The sequence below is a fragment of the Conger conger genome, chromosome 9 (assembly GCF_963514075.1).
Source record: "Conger conger chromosome 9, fConCon1.1, whole genome shotgun sequence".
NCBI lineage: Eukaryota > Metazoa > Chordata > Actinopteri > Anguilliformes > Congridae > Conger > Conger conger.
In genome coordinates, this window is record NC_083768.1 from 15,738,963 (window position 1) to 15,763,559 (window position 24,597).

The window sequence follows — 24,597 nt, forward strand, 5'->3', positions numbered from 1 at the left end:
TATTAAGTGACCAGATGATTCCGAACACATTGATGCACTCTGGTGGCCCTGCGTCTCTGCATAACTGCGGCTCAATGCCATGCAGAAAAAACTGACTGAATGAACTAACCATGCTTATCTGACATTTCCCCAAAAGAAATAAAAAACTACGGTGTAAATGGAAACCTGATTAGTCTCACATTAGGGGTGTGTTCAGTGATCAGAGTTTTAAGGGATTGGTACTTCCACATTATCATTTTGCGAAATACTGTCTTAAAGTCTGAGTTTGTAAATTGTGAGACTGTGTAGTGCAGCGGGTGGCTGTTCATTTGAGAGAAACGATGATTTGGGGTGGAAGCTGACATGCCGAGGGTGTTCAGGCACTGCAATCCAATGTATTTCTCAAGTGCGCTCTGGTATTTATAGACATTTTTTAGAGTTTATTTTCTCATGGGTGTTTTGAGTGGGAGCTGTAGGCATTCTTAATGTGGGTGTTCAGAAGTCTTGTTGGGTATAATGATCGGCATGTTATCAGGCGTTTGTGTTAATGTGTAATTTGGTGTCTTCCTGAAATACAGCTAAAACAAGTTCTATATAACCTAAGCTGTAACGTGTTGAAACCCACTGTTATAATGTATGTTTCAATGTATGTTTTCTAGAACAAAACCCTAGATTAGTATTTGTTTGGCCATTAACCAAGCAGTTACCAAACACTTATTGTTTTTCTCAGCGGATAGTTCATTTGAAGCATATGTCAACATGTTCAAAGATTGTAATACACTTACTTGGACTATTTTCAGGTCAATCCAAATGCAAGTTATCGTGTGTAGTTAGTGACAGTCATGCATCATGATCTCAAAGAACTAGAAGCTGTTAAGGTGCAAATCAGGCATTTGGTCCCTGCCGTATTAACAGAGTAACTGAATTTAGCCGTGTGTGCTGCGGGGGTTCATTTGCTGGGGTGCAAGATTATCCAGGTTTTGGGTTCGGGGTGGACTGAGTTTCTAAAGGATCAGAAGGGTGGGGGGGTTGGGTCCTTCATTTGGCAGTTTCTTCGTCACTGGCGCACTGACCGGCCACACCGTCGCTAGGTGGGGCGGAGTCCTTGTCCCCCTCATTGGCAGGACCAGCTTCAGGAGGTGGAGCCATGATTTCGTGGGTGGCCGTGGGCCTCAGGCCCACCTCCGGGGGGGAGCCCACTCTGGGCTCAAGGGCAGGGCTGTCGCTAGGCTGAGGTTCAGGGGTCTGCTTCGGGCTCAGGACGGGATCTGGGCTGGCGGTTCCGTTGAGGTGGTCAGAGCCCAACAGGAGTTTGTGGGAGAGATATGACGGGGGCATGTCAGTGTCGCTGTCCAGCGGTAAGCCAGAGATGGTGAACTCCACCCCTGAGTCGCTCATGTCAAAGTTTTTATCCGAGTGCAGGGTGTGGTAGCGGCCCCCTTTGGACACCTCCAGACCCTAAAGGGAATAATTTCACATTTTGTATCTTAGAAGCATGTTCTTTCTATTTTTACTTACCACTGATTTACATAAGGGCTTAGGTTATTCAGTGATCATTTAGCTGTAAGTGTGAGGAAGGGTGCCCCTCTTCCTCCCTAATCACCCTCTGCTCATCCCTCCCGGTGGACCTCCACCCACCTTGATGTCGACTTCCGGGTTGTCAGCCTTGCTGTCCCACTGGGACTTCATACTGGATTCCTCTGTGAATCTGGTGTAGGCCTCATGAACCACCTGCCAAGGAGAAGCAAAAGCATATCTGTACAAGAACACATTTCAGACAGTGAACACCTACTCTATCCATAGTAGATACAACTATATAAAATACAGCAGCATCCACATAAAATAAACCGACACAAAATATGCACCATATGTATGTAGATTAAGTATGTTCTAAGAAGAGAATAAGTATTGTAATATTGTGATAGGCTCTCAGTGGGGAAAAATATGATTCCAGTAGGCTTCACATAAGAAATAAATTCTTCAAGAGCCCACCTGCGATGACAGGCGTGGACGGTGAGTGATTTTTCTCTGGGAGCACAGATTGAGGGGATTAAGTGCGATCGATGGGTTCACAGAGACTGACACTAGGGGTGGCCTGATATCTACTGAGCAGAACAGGAAGCCCATCAGAGAGCATTGCCCCGCTCCGGGCCTTCCTGGGGCTCTCCTGTATCAACAGGCACTTTGATGGCCACGAGTTTATCGAACAAACGAAGCAAAAGCCTGACAATATTTAAGCCCGCAGCCTAAATGCATCTGAGAGAGTATCTCAAGAGAACAGACTGAGGCCTCACAATGCCACAATAGCCAAGAAGCCTACACACGCTTTGAAAATAAACATTTTGAAACACCAATGATTCACACTTGGAAAATAGCGCCCGGGACACAAAGTCACACACATGAACATGAACACATATAGACACGAACAATAAACAAGACAAATAAGTGCACACACTTTGTAGGGCTGTCAGTCGATTATGTTTTCTGACTGATATATACTGTATATACATATATATATATATTATTTTTGTAGATTAATTGCCCTTTGGATAGTAAAACAAAATGGATCTGCACCATTTACTTGATTGATTTGCAGTTATTTTGCATTTGGTCAAACCATCAGACAGAACTGTGCCGCAGAATCATTACATCACATCTGCAGGCTTAATTCATTTCCGGATTTCACTCCTGAAAACATACTTTTATCTATTATTTTTATGATCAGTGATCACATCGTTATTCTTTATCCTTTATCACTTTAATTGAAATAATTAACACAGGAAAATAATATGGTAGAAACTGTTTGAAACAATATTAAACAATATTAATCACCAATCAATCTAATTGATTAAAGGAGTAACGTGGTGGTTGAATGTGACACTTGGCAGTTGTCTTTCGGCAACAACAACAACAACACAAATGCGCATACTTTTTAAATTATTCTGTAATTTCAATATATTTTAAAACGTACTTTTCTAAGCCTAAATTTCCCACTATAAAACCCAAACTGTCTGGGCGTGGACAATTTGCTATGATTGGCCCCCACTTTCCACATTGTTGTTTGTTCCATAGCTACCAAGTTAGCTACCTTAGTATGTCAACTATTGATAGCTAAGGTAAGGACGCTGACTTAGCCAATGTTCATTTTTGAACATTTAGATAGACCATTTTATCTATCTAGCTAGCTAGCTAGATAGATAAAAAGCGCAAATATAACATCCTTATGAAAGTAAACTAGCTAGCTAAATGAATATAACCAGAATTAGTTGAATAGTCCTTAAAAACGTTAGTCAAATATTTGCATTGTCTTGCCTGGAGGCCAGTGGCGTGAGATAAGGGGAGTGGTTATCCTCGTCTGACGCACCACGAGGAGAACATTGTCAACCGGTTGAAAATTGGACGCTTACTTCTCCAAAACTAAAGAACTGACATATTTAATACTTTCATCACGTTTCTTCAATGCCCTCTTGTGCAAATTGCATATAAAAAAGTAGAGTGACCAACTTCCATGTTACTCCTTTAACCCAGTAATCGCTACAGCCCTAATTTTTACACACATAACACACAGATATACAAAATCAACACACAAATACACAGAAAGAAGCTTCACACAGTTAAGCGCTAAGACACAAAAAAAAGAAAAAAAAGAAATGTGTGTAAAGTATCTTCGTTGCATGGAAATATATACCAATATATTTCTTTGTATGTCATATTCATATGACTGCAGTTATTATAGACAAATAACTGTCGTTTTTAACAAACGTAGGAAAAAATAAAACAGAACATCAATTGGAGCACAAACAGGTGCTAGACCTGCACAATGTGTATACGGAGGAGCAATCCTAGTGCACTAGCACAAACACCAATACAAAATCTTATAACTATGGAATAAATCTGGAACACAGTATCTCACCAAGCAGATGTTCCTTCTGATGCTCCGACAAGAAGCATAAATGTAACGCAAGTCAACAGTTAACTAGCCTCCTCCAGCAAACCGCTGTGTGAGACATTAAATACACAGTCTAACAACAACTCTAATTAGTCCATCTTTTTGCGCAGACAGAGAATAGCTTTCAGTCCAAACCATTGATGATGATTAATGGGGTCATGTGTGCCGATAACTACACAGCTACACAGGAAAAGCGGATGGAATACTTGGATGTCATTAATGGGTCTCACACAGGATGAATGGTTTAGGCGTTCCAGAGGATGGGAGACGTGTCCCATCCTGAGCCCATGTGCTACACCCACCTGGACAAGACGGTTACGGTTGGAGTGTCATTTCTATTGCAGCTGTTCTTTTTAAGTACAATAATTATTTGTAACATAGTGATGGAGTGCGATGCCACAGCACATTCCTGATAAACATAATGTAGCCTATTGCATTATACAAATAATACAATTTAGTTTGTCAAAACAACAAGGGTCTATTGGGTCAAATCAAGGACAGACAAAAAGGGAGGGAGAAAAAGAGAGAAAGAAACAAACACAGGGAGAGTGACAGACAAGAAGTGCAAGAGGACTCAAATTCGCTAAAAACTTGTGCGCCTCGTTTCCATTAATTCCATTCAGCTACACCTGAGCCAAGCCAGCATGCTATCCTTCAAAATGTCGGTTTGAGTTTCATGGTCTTTTTTTCAAATCTGCTAACCATGCCAGAGATTAGCTGTCCTTCGCTCAATGGATTCGCATACTGTTGGGAAAATAAGTCGCATCTGACACATGGAAGGAAATGGAAATCATTTCTTGTCCTTACGCCACATTACAGCACAATTGGTGCTCAGGTGGCTATGAGTTATCCCACATGCTGAGTGTCTGTTACTGCTGACAGACCAAATATGTTTTCGTAGCTGAAGCTGCAGCTTTGAAACTCCCTTAATATTTTATAAATCTATAAAATACTTGCTATATACTTATTCTCATGTATGTATTTCGGTAAAGAAAAATACTCAAAAAACGTTTAATGGTATTTCAACTATCAATGGCTTTTGCTGATTGCAAACTAATATGGCTTTCAAACAACCAGATAGAACAGCTAATAAGAAGAGTGCATTTTTGGCAAGCAGTCAAGCATTATTAAAGGGCTTGTCAAATAAATTAAATGTGAAATGTTTTCGTTCTCGATCAGAAAATGAAACAAAGAATGAAAGAGAATGAAAAATAATATTTACTGGAGCAACCTGTAAATGAACACTGTCAGAATAACACCTTGAGGTGCGGTTTCCATGCCCAGGTCTTCCACAGATACAAAACTGACCTGGGGATTAAGAATTTCCGAGGTGTGGCCAAAATTCTTCTGAAGGAAGCAGTGCTGCGGATGTCTCGCACTGCTGCGCCAGACTTTTACACTGCTAACTATGCACATCACGTTCCTTCTAATGACTGCCAATCAGCCAGTCGTCAGATTTCTAGGGCTGTAAAACGAGGAAATTGGGGTGTTACCTGACGGAAGTTTTCACCGTCCCCCTTGCCAGCCTCCTGGGCAATGCGCGCTATGGCCCTAGCCCGCAGAGTTCGACGGTGCACCTTCACCAGGCAGGACAGCAGGCACAGGCACAGGAGGAACACAAGCAGCGACAGGAGCGAGATTATCGCCACGTAAAGAGGGGGCAGCTTGTAGGCTGGAACAGGGAAAGGCAGGGGGAGGGAGTGAGATGGAAACAATGAGGGAGAAAAGGGGAGAATGGAGAATGGAAGGGAAGGAGAAAGAGAAAGCCAGGGCAAGAAAGACAGAGTGAGGGAAAGGGAAGGAAAGATGGGAAGAGAAGTAACAGAGAAAAGGTTAAAAGACGAAGGCAAGAAAAATGGTCGTCTTCCGTTGATAGAGCCTCCCTCTCACCTTCCACCTCCAGTTCGGTGTTGGAGATGAGGAAGCCCTCCAGGTCGGTCACCATGAAGACCCCCGAATCGCTGAACCGCACGCGCTCCAGGATACACATGGACCTGTCTAGTGAGAGCCTCTTATCCAGTCCGGCATCCATCGGAGCCACCAGCTCCCCTCGGTCAATAATGAGCCACGTCTTGCCACTGGACTTCTGCTTGTAGTGCACTCGAACTCTAGAGCGGGCCACAATCAGGTTGATCTTCAGAGTGCTGCCGTACGGTAACTGGACAAAGTTCTGGTGCTCTGAGGGCCAGAGAATGAAAGAGAGAGAGAAATTTGGAGAAGAGAAAGGGAAGAGTTGGGGGGGGGTTAGTGGTTTGATTGGAGCATAGATTGTACAAAAAATATGGACTTACATGCTTCTTACATCACCCACTGACTATCCATGGGTTTGTGAAAAGCGTTTTGAAGTTGACCACTGCTGTGTTGTACAATTTGGGGCCAAAGACTGCACAGTAGGGCACTAAGCGCATAAGATCAAGTGACATCATCCCTGATTTGTCCACAAAGTATTACTCTATTGTCCTAATAACACAACAACTTATAGAAAATCAATGCATGGGGATGAAGAAAAAGCACTGATTGCAGCTACATTTGTACATTTGACTTTATATTGAAAACGGGTCTAAATGACTTATACTTGAGCCAACCGCAGTGGCGCTAGTGAGCACTGTCTTTCAGCATGGCCAGGAAATTAGCTTTAAAGGCGTACTATGCAGGATTTCTTGCTCCGTGTGTTGTGATAGCAATGAGCTAAGAAACCCCGGTCTGATATGATTCATAAAACATCAGCTTTAATAGTCACTTTCCACACAGGCCATTTAGCTAGCTATTTAACTGAAGTTACTTGTGTTTGTATTTAGTTAGCTAACTTCAGCTAAACATAAAATGATGCTAGTGCTAGCCTAACAAGTGGGTTTCAGCCCACTCTGTAGCCTGCCTGCACAATCCCGCAACATAAACACGCATACTCACAAATGCATCGATTTATTGCTGCTTTTATTTTTTTACCAGACATCTCAAGTCTTCTGAAAGTCTGGCAGTCCCTGCCCAGGAGAGGAAATATGCTGGTTGAATCTCCCTGGATAAGCTGGTAGAAAGCCCGGTTTTTTTCACGGGGAGGGGAAAGAAACATGCTTTTTACCTTGAGGTCTCATGCCATCTCACCTTTCACGTTAAGGCATGTCCTCTTCCTCACTTTACCATCAGAGTCCAGGATGGTGTAACTGCCCTCGTCTGAGCCTGTCACAGTGTGCAGGCTGACCTTCTTCTCTGACACGGTCAGACGGGCCTTGTGCTCCTCCCCGGGGGTGCGGGACTGGTTCAGGAGCAGCTCCATGGTGTCCGAGGTCTGGTTGAGATGTAGCGCACTGGGCCGGAACTCCAGGGTGATTGGGCCCAGAATATTACTCAGGGAGATCTGATACGTATCGCCATATTTAAGATTATGCTCTATGGTGCAATCTGTAAGAGTCAACAGGGGCATGGTCAGACTCATTCGAAGCTGAAGCTGCAACTGCACATCCATTTGCAACATGCAACCCAACAGTGTATAGGGAGGTAAACTGATTGGCATTTCTGGTATACAGCTAACTGCTATGCAAGCGGATTTAATCATAGACGGCAACAACAACAACTTAATTTAAGCAAATGAAGCATTAAATTCTTCTCCAAACACAAAATTAATTTTAAACAATTCATTTACAAACTGAAACCCCATCACATTCAGTATATAGCTATGTATGTATTTAAACCATGAAAAACATATTTTGAACCCAGACTTCAATGCTAGGCATTTAGCTTATATTTAACTTTCGCCGCTCTATTTAATAGGGAGCAGTCTACCGTAAGAAGATGTATCCTTCCTTTACCTCCCTATTGTAACCTCCAGATAAAATGCAAGTTCCAAGAAACATACATTACATTACATTACATTATTGGCATTTGGCAGACACTCTTATCCAGAGCGACGTACAACAAAGACATAAAGGACACAATCCTTTTTACTTATCCCACTTTCGTGTCTTGTCTCTTGTTCTTTTCATGTGCTTATTATTATGTTATTTTTCATTGGCATTCCAACTTAATCATGGGATGAGACAGAATATTAAATTGGGGGGATGGGTGATGATGAGGATGATTCTTATGATGGGGAAGATGAGGAGGAGCTCCCAGTACCTTTGACAATGAGGAGGATGTGCCTGACATCCTCCGGCACGTCCGAGTGTTTGATCACATACATGCCCTCGTCTTCCTCGCCCACATCCTCCAGGATCAGGTGACTGTTTTGGGGGTTCAGCTTGGCCCGAGAGCCCAGCAGCACCCCATCCCTCATCAGAACGTTCTCAGAACCCACTGGACCTGCGCTGGGCTTGAAAATCACCTCTGTGGTCTTCAGAGAAGGAACAGAGAGGTGCACGTCCTCTCCGAAAAAAGCGGTGTAGGGTTCTTCTTTCACTGGCAGTGAGAGTGAGAAACAGGAACTGAGAGTTTTGACACAGAAAGTAGTAATATGCCCATGTGAACACACTGTAATCAGTGCTAACTTTACAGTGCAGCTATTCTTGTATGTGTAACATCAGCCACGGCTCATAGTCAGGATGATGACAAGCTGAGATGCTCACCTTCCAATTTCGCAGACACTGTGAAAGAAAGAGATGAAAAAGCTTATTTTAAGAAAACCTTTTCTTCAGAGGATTTTTTGGTTTAAGTTTATTGTGAACTGACTTCAGGTCTGGGTCAAATATGCAATTGTTTTGGATTCAAATACTTTTCAATGCTTTACTGAGCTTGTATGGTGTATTGGATTGTATCAAATACTCTCAAAAAGAGCAAACCCTGCCTTCTAGTCCTCTTGGTTGGCTCAACTGCACCAGGCAAGATCGATCGAGCACAGAAAAGTATTTGAGTCCAAAACAAATGTATTTAACCCAGATCATTTTTAACTTGGACCTTTAGTTCATTTTTCATTTTCACATACAAAATGAGGACTTCTGACTTCTGAGACTATAGAGTATATATATTTTTCATATATATTAAGGCCTTAAAACATTTGAGTCCACAGCTTCTGAACATAACACAAAATCAATAGTTCAGATACTGGTAAATTATGTGTTGGCTCACATTCTCAATGTCAAAAATAGAACAGTGGCAAACATATAGAATTGCAGTTCTGTATAGATACAGATAAAAGAATAGAAAAGATAGCTTGCAACGCAGTCACACCCTGATATGGACGTGCCTGAAGACTGACACAAGATCAACCTTTATCTCCCCCTGCTGATCATTTCTGAGAATAACAACAGTCACCATCTGTAATATATTCATGAATCATGAATGTGGAAAAGAGGGATTATACATCATGTGCTATTAAAATACGCCGTTAACACGAGGTATATCTCCCACCACATGGCAGCTTATTTTTAATCATGCAGTAGGGCATTTCTGGTACTTACCCAGGAAGAACAGAACACTGAATATAACCACACCAGTCATTTCCATTTTGACCAGGTCTCTGAAAGAACAAAATCAGACGTGGCTTACGAAATGGTGGAAACACCAGAGCCACATTAATCATTTCAGATGCCATTGTATCATCAAGCAATGTACCAACCTGGCTTCAGTAAGCATCTAGCTGTAGAAATGGGTGGTATACTGAAGGGAAATGTAAACCATGTTAGTTGTTCTGTAAAGGGGTGTATGCCAAACAAATAAAAAATGAAAAGCCTTTTGGTGTTCCAAACAACTAAACAATCAAAATTAGCCCATGAGCATGACTGTGGTTCTGTGTGTGTTCGAACTCAATTTAGGTTGTTTCTGGCTGATGTCATCATAATGAAATCTTTGCAAGCTGCAATAGCAGCTATTTCATGAATCACTATCATCCTGAAAAAGTTGAAAAAACTACAATGACAAATAAATAAATACAATGAAATAATTAACACTACCATTATAATGATGTTAATAGGCAGTTAATAGAATTCCAATTGGGATTTCTTCCTTTCTGAACTCGTATGTTGCGCTAGTCTCTCCTGTCCACACTATGCCACCTGCACCTCCACAGGAAGCCCTTTAGCCGAGGTGAAACTCTCGCCCACGTCCCAGTGACACGGCCGGCCACAGGGAACGCAGGAGACCTCGTGAGGACCAATGAGTGGCCACATCTCTCAGCCCGGAGTACTCCTCACCTGGGGGTAATTGGCAGGCTGCTAGAATGCACTTATGGAGCAACAGCCCTGGCCTGGATAAGCACGTCCCTGCCCTGCTCTGTTCTGCCTGGGGCACACTGCAGTTCCTCTGACAATATCCCTCGGGAATCAGCACTATTTATGATGCTGCTTGTTTTAAGCCACAGTCTATTGCTGCTGGCATTTGACTAAAGATGCCAGAGATTTTTGCAAGAAACGAATTAGCTTAAGCAACTCAGAAATAATGTTCAGACAATGTTCCTTATTCATTTAATTGCTTGCACATTTATGCAGAATTAAAATTTAATATTAAATATAACAAAATAAATGCCTGTGGTATGAATTGCATTGTATCAGTGCACAGCTTAAGATACAAAATTGTTCTCGGGCGTTCTTGTCATTATGCAAACACAAATTCTCCAGAAACCCACCAGCACACCACTCTCAAACATTGCTGGTTTATAAAACTGAGGTAAAATTTGGTGGGTTTCAGTGGGGGATACCATTGTTTATTTTGCAACGCTACAAAGCTACACAGTCAGAGAAAACAAGTGCAGCAAAGGGAGTCATTATTGTACATGTGTTTTGCCAAACTGTAATGAAAATAAAGGTTTGGGAATTCGATTTTTTTCACCAGAACAATACCAAGAAATATAAGGAATGATTGTGATTGCGACAGCATTTCATTATGGTAATAATATTTATTAGCTAATCCAGAGTATATCACAAGACAGACAATAAGTGTACTTATAAGTATAAGTATCAAACTAAATATCAAACATCTTTTTTATTAAGGCATGCAATATTTAGATCATCACAAGAATTGTGGCCAGATGTTGGATTTGGGGTTTTCATTCAGAGGAAGAAACTTCAAGAGAGGATTTGTTTTGGAAAATACCATTCCTGCATGATTAATTGCACAAAGTATTGTCACAACTGCACACTGCACACCCGTTTTATTATGAATAGAATAAACAATGGCAAACAAATGTCTCCCCTTATGGAATATTCCTACATATTAAATAAATATAATACAATCAGAAGAAGCGTTTGGTTGCAATTATTGCAGATGAAGGTGGTGTAACCAGTTATTAAGTTTAAGAGGGCAATTACCTTTTCATGTTTACTCAGGTTCCCTTTGGCTAATATTAGATATTGTCTAAAGTTCTGAAGATGTTCAGTGTGATAAATAATAATAATAGTGGGGCAATAATCAAGGAAATCAAGGAGGCAAATACTTTTTCACAGCACTGTATCATATCGTTCCAAAACGGAAAAACATAACTGTTCTACTTGACTCATAGGGCATTAATATAAACTGCAGATGATTGTTTATGATGTACCACATAAAAGTGGAAAAGAATTGGAAATTAATGTGGTAACTGTCCCTTTGCTGTCCTGTATCCACAATCATTTCCACAATGACCAAACATAAATACACTGCATGGTATCTCCAACAATCAGCTCATTGAAGACTGATCAGGGCCCCCGTGGTTGCAAAGGATTTCCTGCTTTTTTCTTGAAATGAAAACGATAACAAAGATTACTATGGGAAAATTGGAACTAATTGGATCACTCAGCTATGGCATCCTTTCATGTGGCAGGGTAGTAATACTGTAGTCTGGTAAACAGGCAGCATTACCGCCAGCCTTCTTAAATAGCCAAGACAGCAATACTACTTCCTCGTGTTTTCGAGGCACCTTAGGTCAACAGAAAAGATTGGAGTGATCCAATTAGTTCATATAACTGTGGTTACAATAGTGACCTTGATTATGTGTCACTATATTAGATCACTCCACTATGGTATCACAATACCAGATCAATTTGTGATCTAGGCATAAACCAGTTGAGCAAACCCTAACCCACAGTCAGGGCAATTAGCACTTATGTCACCAGGGCACAGGCAATCCACAAGACTGAGTGTAATGTTTCTGTATTTGTTCTGTATGTTTTCATGTTTATTCTTGTTTATGATTCATTTCCCATAGTACCTGGTTTATGTTTTCCCATTACAGTTCTCTATTGTCCTCCCCTGTTATGTCTACGTCTGAATGGTTATCAGTCTAGTCACTCCCCTGTCTGCGCGCCCCACTATTCGGGTGGTTACGGTAGTTTTTCGGGGTTCAACATTTTTTCTAAAACTCGCGATTCTTACTTCCTGCTTTTTCTTGATAGTTAAATGTTGTAAAGCACGATTCTTACTAACTACTACTAATCTAGGTTTCGTACAGTACTAATCCGATTAATACATTTACTGTACTAACTAACTAACAATCACTTTTATTGGGTAGTTTAGAAATATTCACGAAACTAACTCACTAACGCTATCTCTTAGTATTTCTGCACTGTTCTATAACTCCGCCTCCCTATGCTATCCCTGATTACTCGTTTAGTTTCAGCGAAGTGTTCGCACCTGTCTCTAACTATCACTACGTCTTCTAACTATGCAAATGTCCCTAATCCGGAGCCGTATGTTTTGCATGTTTTGTTTCGTGCATCCAGTCCGCGTTTTCGTCTCCCTCCCGTTATTATGTTATTACCCTATTGTGTTTCCCCACCTGTTGTCCATTTGTTTAGCCCACCTTTTCCTCTGCCCTGCCTAGATTGTCACCTTCCCTCTTGTATTTAAACCTCAGTCTCAGTATGCTTCGTTGTCAGAACGTTGATCTTGATAAGTGCCGATTGTTTGTAAGCCTTGTTATAGAGAGTCTTGAAAGACACCCCTTTGCCTTGACTTCGACTTTGCTTTTGCCCTGCTGTACCTTCGCCCTGTGATTTTCTGGATTTTGACCTCTCGCTTGTTTTTTCGACTATTCTTTTGCTTTTCGTTTTTGGCTGTGTTTTGGATCTCTTGGCTTGTGACTACTGACATTAAAACTACTCTTTTGGATTATCCTGTGGTCTGCGTCTGGGTTCCCTGGACCGTACATAACACTGAGCAGCTTTTTGTTTGCTTATGCTTAGGCTTTTGGGTCAACGGCTGCCCACACAAATAGGAGGATAAGAGCCAGGTTTGTTTTGCATATCTCTCAGAGAGAACCTTTGGCCGGAAGGCAAGGTTTGGGTGTAGGGTATCATTCAGGCCAAGCCAGAAACATTCAGGGCTCAGAGAGCATGGTGCTCACCCGTTCTCTCTGTGGACGTAATGGGCCTTGGAAATCTGACGTAACCCAAAGCAAACCCGTTGTCCATGTATGGATTTCCGGATCAAAGCACAATTTCTCAATGGGAGAAATGAATGGCCTTTTCACATAACCGTCTCTATCAGTCTATAATTTAACATGATATTAAATTTTGATGTTTTCATCCAGACTCATTTCTCTATTAAACGGCACTGGGTCCACTGAATTCCGATGCCACTTTCCAGCGGAAATAACCATTTTGTTTGCCAAATGCTAAGACCACAGCACATATATATGTCACAGCTAGTGTCCGGGCCAGCAAAGAAATTTGAAGCAACGATTCAAATAACTTAGGGAATTTACCGATGAGAACACCAACTATGACAAGAATAAAGACATGTACAGCGATATACACAACCATATTAAGTAAAAAAAAACGAGATTTTGCTGGACGCACATGTCTCATTCCTTTCGTAAACTTAGAGATCAGGTGGGGACCCCCGATGGTCCCTCTACACCCTCGTCATGGCACGCCGAGATGGCAGGCAAGTATATTTTCACTGTGAAAGTGGCCAGGTCCATATCAAGAAAAGACTGCAAGAACTTCAGTAGAGTGAACTCTAGCACTCTGTTATGTCCTAAGCAGATCCTCTTTGGGGCCGAAGCTGTTCTACCTGCGGCTCTCAAGAGGCCACGCCCACAGCTGAAAGGTGCCACAGAGTCCCCTGAACCCGAGAGATTAGATTGAGTGTCAGTGTGAGTAGAGGAGGGGAGGCAGAAGGCTGAACCGTTATGGCAAACTGTGACCATTATGGGACTATCAAAATGAATTGGTCACTCATCACGAGGCCTGTCCATCGAGCAGCCTTATTAGCCCGTGAAGTAGCTCTAAAGGACAATCATGCTCTAGACTTGGAAAAGACCCAATTACAGACTGAAATGGAAGGGATGGGACTGGAAACTGACTTGGCAGCAACAAATGGCTAATTAAAAGTCCTGGAAAGTTTTGAGTCCGGTTCACAATCCCAAATAATGATTCGATCACAAGCCCATGGAGATGGCATGAATGCTTTTTTTTTGCCATCAAGTCAAGTGTAATGAGTCTTTGGATCCAGAACCATCTCCTCCTGAATTTGCAAACCTTGGTGCAGTTCCCAAAACACCACCTCAAAGGGTTTTGCAGCAGGAGCCAGGACAATCAAAGCCCATTCAGAGAACCATAACATTTACTCTGCACACAATAACAACATCCAGCAATCAACCAGAGTCTGATCTTCAGGTAAGAAGCGGCGATAAATGGTAAATGGTTGGCATTTATATAGCGCCTTTATCCAAAGCGCTGTACAATTGATGCTTCTCATTCACCCATTCATACACACACTCACACACCAACGGCGAGGTACCGGTCAGTTCGTAAGGAGCATTTAGGGGTTAGGTGTCTTGCTCAGGGACACTTCGACACAGCCCAGGCAGGGGATCGAACCGGCAACCCTCTGACTGCCAGACGAATGCTCTTACTGCCTGAGCCATGTCACTCCAACTTCTTTTAAAGGCAAAATTATGTTTTATGGTGATGTCCTGAACTTCAGACCATTTATGCGGCCATTCGAGAGTTGCCAGGCCAGGCTGTATTATCAGGAGCAATACACATCTGGCCAGGCAGAGGAATTGGTAAGTTGTCTACTCACAAGCAATTCATACATGTACATCCACTAAGTGTTATGTTCCTGAGCGCTGTCTGTTAGTTTATCATTGTTAATTATTGTTATTCTATCGTAGCCCTTGAATCCCTTCGTTCTAGCCTCCTTATTCCCTTGCCCTTGCGGAATTCTGTCCAGTTGGTTTTTGGTTTTCTGTTTTTCTTGTGTTTGACCCCTGCCTGCTTTTTGGACTCTTCTTTTGGATCTACTTTGGTGCCTTTGCCATTTTGGACTGACCGGGTTTTTCATTATCCTTGTGCGATTAAACCTGCCATTTTTCTGCACCCCTGTCTGCTTTTGGTTCCTCTGTTCCCCCCGACTTAACACTGAGGGCATGGGAAAATCACATTGCTCACAATGAGGTGTGTGTAATTAGGTTGTACACTTATTCTAGCGCACCAAACAAGTCGTATTCACACCGCTCTCTAGCTTGCATGAGTATAAAAAGTAGCGAGCACTCAATCAAACAGTGGCATGGATTGCACAAATGCCAATCTGATTTCCAATTACAGCACATTAATTAGTGTTCTGAGATAAGCTAAGTATGTGATGGAGGGAAAATAGTGGATAACATATTATAGCAGCTGCATTATATGTGGTAGTATACACCTGTAGTTTATACAGTGTGGGAACTCAACTGGAAGCACATCTCTTAGCTTTCTGCTTTATTCCATGAGAGTACAGGATGGCGTGTGTGCCCTGCTGTAAAATGCAGCAATGACCAGCTTGAAATGACCAGCCGAGACTAGATAGCTAGCTGTTCCAAGATATGGACAGAGCTCTTCCCTGCTGAAACTAGGTTTTGAAACAGCTGACAGCTGTCTGACTAGTTCACACCAGCACCATACTCAACATAACCAGCTCTAGCTATGTTTTGAAACAGCTGGTAGCAGGTAATTTCAAGCGGGTTATAGCTGGATTTTACACCAGGGCTACCAAACATATGGAGCATGCCATATGAAAGAGATGAAAGAGGGAGTAGTAATGCTACTGCATTACTGGCCACAGGTGGCTGGCCACAGCCGTAGCATGACCTGTACAGGGGACTAATCGAGAAATCCTACCTTAGTGCATATACTGCCACCCAGAAGGATACCGTATCCTGCTGGAAAAAAACAGCTCAAGCCAGGTTTTTAAACAGCTGGTAGGTTGACCAGTTCAGACCAGCTCCCTGCTTGACATGGTTTGACCAGCTCAAACTATGTTTTGAAACAGTTGGTAGCTGGGTGACAAGCTACCAGCACAAGATGATCGACCAGCTTATACCCAGTTAGAAAAGCATTATGACTCAATTGGCCATGCTGGTTGGCCAGCTCATATCTAGCAAGACCAGGTTATGACCAGCTTGACCAGCTCAATTTTCAAGCTGGTCAAGCTGGCATAGCTGTATTTTACAGCAGGGTATTTTCCACAGAAACACATAAAGGGAGGAACACTGGGATACCTATCAATGACAGGGTCAAGAGTGACAGGGTGTCCATCAAGAAGATGGGAACTTCTGCCGCAGATTTTTTAAATTGTTGCAGGGTTTCTTTTTTCTTTTTCGATTGCAAAATGACTTCACATGTAAGAAATATGTAAAGATTGACATTCAAATGTGAACTTTCTGTTTACATGTAACACATTGCTACCAAAATAAATGTACTGTATACATACAATTGTGCATATCTTTTTTCTATGTACTACAGTATTGACTTTTCCCAGTAATCTTTTACCTACTGTTACCTACTGTTAAACACAAGTGATACACAATAGCATTCAGTTAGACAAAACTGACATTCTTGTATAGTACCGTAAGTACTCAGTGTCAACAAAAAAGTAGAACAAAACTGAAATTTGTAGATAAGAATTTCTGCCATAGTAAAAAAAAACATCAAAACATGTTGACCCGATGACCCAGCTCACACAATGAAAAAAAAAACTTAATTTTTGTGGCATTGATCAATTTACTGACACAATAACTATGTTTTGTCATGAATTAATACCATATTTTGTAGAGATGCAATTGTGATGTGCAATAAAACAGTTGTGAAAATTGAACTTACAGTTTAGAGAATGTTAAGACTGTTTCAAAAAGATTAGCCAAAGTGATTGTAATAAACTGCTACAAACTGTAATAAACTGACTCAAACAATATAGGTGAATTTAGCAAAACCATCACTCCATTAGGTACTGATCTTGGTGTCTGTTGAGAAAGTTGTCTATTGTAGGTTTAAGCTGCATTGTCTAGTGGTTACAGCCATAAAGACACATTTTATGTAATATTATAGCTATATTAAAATATTATTTGTTGTTTATTGATTGCGAGCTAGTTTATCACGTTCACAGCACAACAGTTTGAAAGTTTTTCTCAGGAGGGAAATAAGCTCAATGAAATTAGGTAATACAAAGGCTTCTTTGTGTTTTCCCTGTCCGAAATGCGCAGCTTTGTAGACCCATTCCCTTGTGCAAAATGGAGGATGATGGGGCTCATTCTGTGTACATCCATTCATTGTGAGTGAACAAACAGCTTCTAGCTTGTCAAACGATATCCCAAAGGGGTGAGTATAAGTGCTTGAGCAGATTGGACAGCAGCCTAAAGACTCTCATTTGTGAAGAGAGTGACATTACTTTGTACACATTTCTGTGTGCGCTGGTATATTCAGTGAAAAGTAACTTCCTGTCAGATATTTTTCAAACAGCTGTATTGTTTTTCAGTTGAAAAGTCCTAGAGCTATTTGTTCAGCCATTGACTTTCGGCAAAAAGGTTGGTAGCAATGACAGATCTTTGTAGTTGGAATCAGGACAAAAAGTCATCAGGAGTGGGACATATTAATCGGAAATCCTCAGCTTTTCCGAACATTTGTCTTACTATAAGTGCAGTATGTCCAGCATCAACATCTTGCATATCCAATTCATGTATGCAAATAAAACAAGACAAATAAGATGATGAGAAATATACTTGATCATCGATTTATTAACGTCTATTTAACCAGGAATGTCCCATTGAGACATTCCTCTCTTTTTCAAGAGAGACATGGCGAAGACAGGCAGCAGCGCAAATAATTGTTGGCACACACACAAAAAAAAGTTTCATACAAACGAATAGAGCCCTAGTTGGCTAGTTCAGGCCTGGGCCTGCAAACCTGGCCCAATTGGGCCTCCATGTACTGTATGCCAATATCTTCATTAGTTAGGGATTTTGGGAACATTTGGTTACTTATTCCAAATTTTCCCTTAAATGTATTTTAATACAGTACAGATTTAGCTCAGGGTTGTTTGCTTTTGTTTTTGAACTCATTTTCCACAAACTTTGGTGACAAGGGGCCTCATTTCTAAAACTTATACAGTAAAAAGTTACGTGTATGTATATGCACACAAAATCATAAATGCATAGATCAAAAATATCCTGTCCGTACACTCACCTGCATGCAATTTCCTCTTGGAACAACTTTAATTTCTGCGTAGACACATGAGCCTAGTATCCCTTCCTGGTAACTTTGTGAATATTGTGAACTGGATTGCATCTTAAAACGGTAGTTTCACAATGTTACAAACAGAAAAGACAGACACGTCCACACAAATACACTACAGGTATTACAAGAACCTAAACGTCTCCCTGATTATACTCCTTACCGTCAATTAAATCACACTATTGGACCTCGCATTCCACATTTGAATGTATTCTGGAAAAGAGTGGTTGACACTTATGTGTCTGTACTGTGGGTCTCTCTACTGCCTCCCTGATGGTATAAGCTGAAACTCTGCATGTAACATATGGGAGCTAATGCCGGATATAATATTGTTTCTCAGACTGCATAAATGCAGTGTTGTGAAAAAAGTATTTTCCCTATTCCTTACTTTAATATTGCATATTTGTGACAGTGAATGGTTTCATGTTTTTGACTAAATGTAATGTTAGACAAAGGGAACCCGAGTAAACATGTAAGCCAGTCATAAGTAACATTTGGTCTCATGCGCTGGTCAGCTTGCTGACTTCCCCCTCCCGGAGCGTGCATTGTTAGCCCCCACCTTTTGGCACACATGCCTGTGGGAGAGAGCTAGAGAAGGATTCCTGGAGCCCCCTTCTTTCACATTCCTACAGGGTTTGAGTACAGGAATACTGGAGATGGCATAAAGATGTTTCATAATAATCCCAGGTCAGAATATAGTAATGTTTGGTGTTATTCTGATTGGTTCAGTGCGACTGGTGTAATGGTCTAGTTTTTGTAACAGTCTACCTTTGATATCATAACCATTCAGGAGCCAAGGGGAAACTGGGCAAAAGCTGTCTCTGGAGAAGCCATGTGTTTTAGCCCCCTGACCACTGCCTGGTGGGGGCTGGCGGTAAATTACAGATGGGTGACTCACTTTTAGGGTCAAGAACTAAGGCCTGGATTTCAGAGATAAGGAGAAGAAACCAAGCAATCTGGGGGTTTTGTCTCTTTTCCTTTCATTCACCCAAATCAGGTTTATCCAAAAGGTATATTACCATGAGAGACACAAATACATATTTACAGCATAATGCAGTTATCATGAAAACTCCCAACTACAGCATTCATAGATATGATGGGGCAGCCTGTAGCGGTCAGCGGTCGGTGTTTAAGGTCAGGAAGGGCTGCCATTTGTGAGGGGCCTGAGAGCTGGGGTTTCTGGTCAATGTTGTTTAAACTAGCTTTGGGGAGTGTCAGGCCGAAGGAGATAAGGGGAAGATGTTTTAGTTGAGGGGTCAATAAGTCATGGGAATCGTGACCGACTACCAGGGCACCTCCAAGGGGGAAGACTCCGGACAATGCCACGGTGCCCTCATTTGGGCACTGCTGTCATTACACCGGTGACTGCTCTCCTAGATTAAATATTCAAAACTGCTATTAAGATAGTAAATAGACCCGGTAAAACCTTGAAAACATTGTCCATGTGATCCTTGTATTATTGCATTAAGTCTGATGTAATGGTAACAGGAATTGCATGTAAAATCAGGAGGGAAGTTTCATGATAACTGCAACATAATAAAACATAAGGGTAATCTGCTTGGTATGGATGTGATCTGGTAAAATCAAGGAATCGGATGAGATACATTTCATACCAAATGGAGTTTAATAAACCATAGTTTCAGTAACTCAAGGGAAAACCTACACGTCCTCTCCTGTTAATCATCTCATTTTCCCTACTTAACAACCCCCAAGGGTGGGGGTCTAAATTCCAGATTTGACCATCCCTCCAGGTTGATTTATGGCACTGCCGCCTGGTTTCAAACGTATGATTTGGCATAAAAGCAAGGGAGACAGACCAATCTGGGAAGATCGTATTCGACTTCCCACACAGCATATTGTATGTATATGTAAGTATCAGGAAGATCGTATTCGACTTCCCACACAACATGTCCTGGGTATGTATGTATGTATGTATGTATGTATGTATGTATGAGTAGCAGGGGAAGACCGTAACCGGCTTCCCGCACAGCACGTTCTATATATGTGTAGCAACGGAAGATCGTAATCGGCTTCCCATACACGGCATATGCTATACTCTTTGTTTGTGTGTAGCCAACGCAGGCTAGGTACAATGATTTACTCTATCTCTATTCTTAATTTGTGTATTTGTAATTGACTGTGATATTCCACACTAACTGCCTACCTGTCTGCGAATAAACTATTTTGTTTGTAACTTGCGTGATCTCCATGACTCTAATTCATCTTGTACCTTTTCTGTCTAAATTACAACATTACATTACATTATTGGCATTTGGCAGACGCTCTTATCCAGAGCGACGTACAACAAAGTGCATACCCATAACCAGGGCTAAATACTCAGGGGGAAAATGGGGGCTAAAGACCGACCGATCGGCGGCTTGGTACATTTGTGGTAGTTCTAAGCTGTGAGGCCAGCAAGTTTCTGCCCATTAAAGGATCGGTGACGCACGGCTCTTGTAATTTGACGCGAAGGGAACCCCTGGGCGTTACGGCGCTGGTTCCTGTCAAATTAGCTCTAAGGAGCCCAGTTAATGCTATGCCGACCTGGGCTCGCAAGTATCATGGCAGGTTTGCATGTATTGTGTTGACTGGACCCTCAGCCTCTGAGTTCTCCACTGAACTGAGATTTCAGCAATAATGCTAATCCCGGGAGCATATATTGAGTAATGGTGGCGCAGGTACGATTCGAGTGTAATCACTCCCAAGGTTTGCGTAAGTTTCAAACCCAAATTTCTAAATTCTCATCTTAAATGGAGTCAGATAAACAAGTAAAACTATAGTAACCACTAAGCCTACAATATGGCCCCGTTTGAGAACGGAGAATATTAAGAATTGTACTGATCCGTTTCAGGCCAGCCGTAAGCGGGATATGGGGCAGGTCAATCCATATCCGACCTGTGGCAACGGACCCAGTATATTCTTAAACGTAATTGTGCTCTGTTCTTGTACGGAGGATAATAATTAACCCTACTAATGTTCTCCCAGCAACGCCAGAAGGACAAGCACACAAAACCCCCTTCGGCCCTCACTAAAATTCGTCATTGGGTTAGCGTGGGGTTTTACAAACACAAAACAATTTTTTTATTATTATTGCGTTTATTTAATGAGAAAAGGTAAACACCTATGTGAAAAAGTCATTGTCCCCTTCAACTTGATAATCGGTTGCACCACTTTTAGCAGCAATAACTGCAACCAAACACTTCCTATAATTTGATATCAGTCTTTATAAAACTGCCTGGTAGGTTTTTGACTGTGAACTGCTTGTGTCAGGTCCTGTGTCCTGCCACATCATCTCTAAGTCTTTGACTAGGCCACTCTAAAACTTTAATTGTGATTTTCAGCTATTCTGATATGGATTAGTTTTTTTGTTTTTTTTTGTTTTGCTGCATGAACCATTTGCCATATGGAACAATGCATAAGTGTGCATAAGGGACATTCATTTTGCATGACATGCATAGCAATGTAAGACATATTGTGGGTTTTAAGAAAGTAAAGAATCCCCAACAGAAAGTTTGGGAAACACTGACCTGAATTACTTATGTTATTGTTCATGTATTGCCAGCATGTGGATTTTGTCTTAGGCCTTATCTGTACAGTATATTGTTGAAAATGAGTCTTTGCTTTATGGTAGATAAACGTAGGCTACACTTGCTGTCAGCTGTAGTTGCCACAATGTATTACTTTGCTGTTATTTCCAGCTGCCATGAAAAAATCAGCCATTGGCTCATAAACAAGATCAACACTACTATAAAAAAGAATTAAATAGCTCAGGCCCCATGTGTTCAGCACCTTCAATGCCTTAATCCATATCCACAGCCCTTCCATTCTCAGGGCCCAATTAGCTGTTCCATGGGCCCAGACAGCACAACTACAAGAAAACAATTGATCCTTTACTATTTTAAAGAGGTGAGTGGAATGTCCCTGTAAACAAATGTACAGTTTACATGCCAGCTTCATTGGGGTGAACATTTCTATTCAGTCCTATGAGAAAACTCAAATGACATACACAAAAGCACATGTGCATGTATGCACACACACACACACACACACACACACACAGACAGACCATTCTCAGTGGACGCATAAAGTGCAAAGCCTCAATGCTTTTACCCAGTCCTTCAGTGGCCGGCATGGCCACCTTTCTTTTTTTCTCATAGTCATTATTACATAACCATTGCACAAGGCTAACCCAAGGAGAAATAGGGAGGGAACACAGTAAATGTATAAACAAACCACACAAGGTTGATCTAAACACTCAAGACATGAAGCTCAATAACATGATATAATAATTTTATCCATTCATTGATTGAGCCAATTTCTCAAACCATTCCTCTCCAAAATCTATTTAGGCTCAAAGTAATGACCACATGCAAGTATAAATCGATATATTGCTCTACATCACCAAAGAGCGCAACAAACGAATCTACGAGCAACATAGACACACAAACACATACATATTTTAGTATAGGCCATATTCATTTCCGCAAAAATAAGAAAATACGAAAAATATGATAATTTGAAAAATGCGACTAGCCGATATTTAAATAGTAAGCTGATGCATTAACAGAAACTAACGCGTGTTCTTATGAGTATTATAATAAAATAGGATTTAGTGTTGCATTGCATTAGTCTTGTGTTCTGTTCGTTGAATGTTTCCGTATGAATTCAGATTTTAGTAGTACACGGAAAACATATAGGGCATTTTCCTATTCCAATACTGTTATATATTTGAAACCTATAGACTATTTAATGAGGTATATTCGTTTTTTGACACGTTTAACAAAGGTAACACGCCCTAACATGACCTAAATACATAATAACCAATCACCTAGGATATCAAACCCCAATGCAATACGCTAAATTATCTGACGACCAGAGCAAAAACTGCAGAATTTAACCCATCACTCCCCCATTTTAATCAAAATCGAAACCATTACATGCAAACAATAGGTAATGGGTTGTAATTACCTTAAATCAACGAGATTCTATCCGAAATGGTTGGCTAAATACAGGATTTTAAAACATTGGTTACGTATTTTTCCTCCTAGTTTATCGGCCTTTACTTCGCCCAATACAGCGTTGGGAAAATATTAACTGGGATTAGATATCGAGAGAATCTGTACTGGGTTGCTCAGTAGTCGCCTTGAAGTGAATCGCATCGGATGCGCTCGGGATACATCGGTGATATCCGGCTCTTCAGTCTGTGCTCAGCTGAGTTCATTTTAAAGTGGCATATTATCAGGTTGTCAAATAGATAATGTTTTTCATTCCACATTGTATTTGGATCTGCGTAAATAAAGAAAAATAAAGAAAAGGAAATAGCATGTGCATATATAATGTAATTACTTTGCCGAGCAATAGTAAAATACATTGCAAGACACATTTAATGTGCGGTAATATGCGGGCAACATCACGCACCAGAATGCATTCGTTAGGCTGTATTTTGCGTTGTTGTGTTAAAAAGCCTATGGAATTGTATATAGAACAGTAAACTATAAGTACGAATAAATAGTTACTGCATTATGTCGATACATTTATCTAGGTTATACCAATACTGTAACGTCTCTTTTTCATTTGCCCTTGCTTTTGATCAGTTGGAGGAGAGTGGTTTGTTTTTTGCAGGAGCCCTTCAACGAGGGCGAGTCAATTACCCGCCTGAGAGGCAGTTAATTAATTACCACAATAAGAATTTTTCTTGTTCCGTAAATCGGAAGAATTCGCAAATTAAATGAAATGCTAAACAATGCTGTGGGAACTACGTTTTGATATTTCTCGATTTCACGTCTTTATTCTCAATCGTTACACAATCAGTAGGCCTAATGGCAGTGTTTTCCATTGCTATTTATGATTGCTTTGGTAGGAGCTGCTAACTATCTTGCTAGCTATAATAACTCACTTTAAATGGGCTGGTTTAAAATTATTCCACATTTGTTAGCAGTGCCTAGCGAATGAATTTAACATAATATCATGTAAACCTTTGTTTGGATGGTAGCATGTCAAGAGGACAGTTCAACCTACCTCAACCAAAATTATCATTATTTCTTAATCTTTGTCTTGGGAATATGAGGAGAGATGTGGTTGGAGTTATGCAAGTAAAAGCCTGGCCCTGTGAAACGACAGACTCTGCCTTTACATAATTTATTGACTTAAGGCTGACGAATATGGCTCACATTTTACCAACACATACAGCTGAGTGTTTCATGGAGCTGTTTTGTGTTCCCCTAAAATGACCAAGCATTGGCTGAGGTCACACATTTTGGGAATCCCTGATGT

At 41.1% G+C, this 24,597-nt stretch overlaps 1 protein-coding gene and 1 long non-coding RNA gene across 2 annotated transcripts; both read right to left on the minus strand.

Annotated features, from left to right (window-relative positions):
- Positions 1 to 1,017: 1,017 nt before the first annotated feature.
- Positions 1,018 to 8,198, minus strand: LOC133137568 (uncharacterized). The gene is made up of 6 exons (XM_061255900.1): positions 8,042 to 8,198; positions 7,031 to 7,327; positions 5,819 to 6,106; positions 5,422 to 5,600; positions 1,618 to 1,710; positions 1,018 to 1,437 (listed from the first exon to the last, which is right to left on the minus strand). The coding sequence occupies exons 1-6, from the start codon at positions 8,196 to 8,198 to the stop codon at positions 1,018 to 1,020; spliced, it is 1,434 nt and encodes a 477-aa protein (XP_061111884.1).
- Positions 8,199 to 8,230: 32 nt separating this feature from the next.
- Positions 8,231 to 23,428, minus strand: LOC133136228 (uncharacterized). The gene is made up of 4 exons (XR_009709489.1): positions 23,293 to 23,428; positions 9,319 to 9,377; positions 8,488 to 8,505; positions 8,231 to 8,320 (listed from the first exon to the last, which is right to left on the minus strand). It is a non-coding gene; the product is annotated as an uncharacterized LOC133136228 (long non-coding RNA).
- Positions 23,429 to 24,597: the final 1,169 nt, after the last annotated feature.